Source organism: Emiliania huxleyi (genome assembly GCF_000372725.1).
Source record: "Emiliania huxleyi CCMP1516 chromosome Unknown EMIHUscaffold_174, whole genome shotgun sequence".
NCBI classification, from domain to species: Eukaryota; Haptophyta; order Isochrysidales; family Noelaerhabdaceae; genus Emiliania; species Emiliania huxleyi.
In genome coordinates this window covers 249,237-251,474 of record NW_005200844.1, presented here as the reverse complement: position 1 = coordinate 251,474, position 2,238 = coordinate 249,237, and the positions used below count along the sequence as shown (strand labels likewise).

At 63.9% G+C, this 2,238-nt stretch overlaps 1 protein-coding gene across 1 annotated transcript in view; it reads right to left on the bottom strand.

Annotated features, from left to right (window-relative positions):
* Positions 1-1,106, bottom strand: part of EMIHUDRAFT_112718 (hypothetical protein) — a gene marked incomplete at both ends in the record, with an annotated part of 3,046 nt that extends 1,940 nt beyond the window's left edge. The window contains one exon of the mRNA XM_005784038.1: positions 412-1,106. Within this exon, the coding sequence (XP_005784095.1) occupies positions 412-1,106 (695 nt within the window). The remainder of the gene's footprint in view (positions 1-411) is intronic.
* Between the last annotated feature and the right edge of the window lie 1,132 nt (positions 1,107-2,238).

The window sequence follows — 2,238 nt, the reverse complement described above, 5'->3', positions numbered from 1 at the left end:
GGACAACACTCCGGGAGGACCGCGGGGGGAGGCATAGGGCGCGGGGGCCCTCCCCGCGCAATGCGGGAGGGGGGAGGCGGCATTTCTCCGCAGGTCGTCCCAATCCCAGGAAAGCGATAGGGGGGGGGGGGGAGGGCACCCGCAGTGCTCAGAAGTTGAAAGGACGGGCCATGTGCCGCCGCCGCGGCGGCAGCCGGCGAGGGCGACGCGGACAGCGGCGGCGGCGAGGGCGAGGCGGAGGGCGGCAGCGGCGCAGGCAAGGCGGAGGGAGGCGGCGGCAGAGTCGGCCGCGGCGACCCAGACGGCGAGGCGGACGGCGGCGGCGGAGAGGGCGAGGCGGACGGCGGCGGCGGAAAGGGCGAGGCCGATGGAGGCGGCGAGGGCGGCGAGGCCGGCGGCGAGGGAGGGCACGCAAGCGAGCCCCACGAGTTGTAGGGCCACGCGCTCGTCTGTGCGTCGAAGCTGGCGTGGATGAGCGCCTTGTTGCAGTCGCTGAGGGAGGAGGCGCCGTCGAACATGCCGCCCATGTAGAGGACAGCAGACGTGTCCCACGAGGAGATGTCCTTGTTGAAGGCGGTGGCTTCGTAGAACATAACGCCCATGAAGCGAACCGCAGACGTGTCCCACGAGGAGATGTCCTTGTCGAAGGAGGTGGCGCCGGAGAACATGGCGGTCATGTAGAGGACAGCAGACGTGTTCCACGAGGAGATGTCCTTGTCGAAGGAGGTGGCGCCGGAGAACATGCCGATCATGTCGATGGCCGCCGACACGTCCCACGAGCTGAGGTCCTTGTCGAAGGAGGAGGCGCCCCAGAACATGCTGCTCATGTCGAGGACCGCAGACGTGTCCCACGAGCTGATGTCGGGGTTGCACGTGCTCTTGCCGGTCGTGGAGCCGCCGCACCAAGCGCTGAACAGACAACTCAGGTCGGTGATGCGGCTCACGTCCCAGTCCGCGATGTTGCCGTGCTCAGCCAGGGCGGCCGTCTCGTTGCTGCACCACAGGTCGGCCGCGTCCTGCAGGGCGGGCTTGTCGGCAAAGGTAGTTTGCGCCGACGCGCTCGTGGGAGGGAGTAACGCGCCAAAGACTACGAGGATGAGCTTCATTGTCTGCGGAAGGGGAAAGGTGGGGGAGAGCTTTTGCGCGTCAGATGCCCCGCTGAGCAGCACGGGAGGCAGCGGCGGAGGCACCTTTTGCAGGATTCCCGGCTTGCCTTACGACTCGCTCTCCGCGTAGAAGAGCGGGCAGAAGCGAAGATCCTCGAGTCACCGTTCACAGCGTCCACCCATACCGCGTTGGTGTCCAGTCCGCCTGTAACACGGAGCCCGAGCGTCCTATCGTGTGATTGCGTGTATGAACACCGAGTGAAAAACGAGAAAGAAAAACCCACCCATAGGCCGACGGACGGCTGGTCGTTAAAAGGCCTCATGCGAAGGCTCCTACCCGAATACGATAGAGCGTGCGCGAGAGTGGTCCTCGGCTCGCAATGCGGATTCACAGCCGGAAAGAACGCGCCAGCACAGTGCCCCCCCGGGCACAGACACTCACCGCGCGCCTGCACGCAGAAGAGTGCATGATGGAGCGAAAGATGTGCGTGAGGGGATACATCGATGGTTTGTGGACCTCCCGCACCTGTCCTGACAGTCCTGACAGAGTCCTGACAGAGTCCTGACAGAGTCCTGACAGAGTCCTGACAGAGTCCTGGCGGAGTCCTGACGACGCACAGTCTTCACAGTACTCACAAGTGCCTTTGACGAGACTTCCACCTTCCAGCTTCCTTCACTGCAACCCTCCCCTCCCCCCCAGCAGTGAATGATAGACGCCCAGCCGGGTCCCTTATGGTGGCCTGTAAGGGTAAGGTGCGGGAGGTCCACAAACCAGGTTACCTGGTTTGTGGAGCTCCCGCAGATTACCTAGAGAGCACGGCATTCGGGGCCATGATGTCGGTTCCCCACCGGACTTTTTTTGTAGTGGAGCGAATTAAGGAATCCTTCTGCTGTAACCAACACTGACATCGCTCTCCTCTATTCAGACCAGATGGTGAGTCTTAACCCTCGTACGCAGATATGACAAAATATGTCTGCTCATGGCGCCGAGCCCTAGAGCTTGCAGCGGGACGCCTTGCCTCCGACGGCGTACTCGAACCCTGCGCGGGCCAAAGCGCGGTGTGCTGCGACCAAGAGGAAGGAGCTGAGGTGGGGGGCGGGTGTGTGTGTGTAGGCGGGGGGGGGGAGGGGC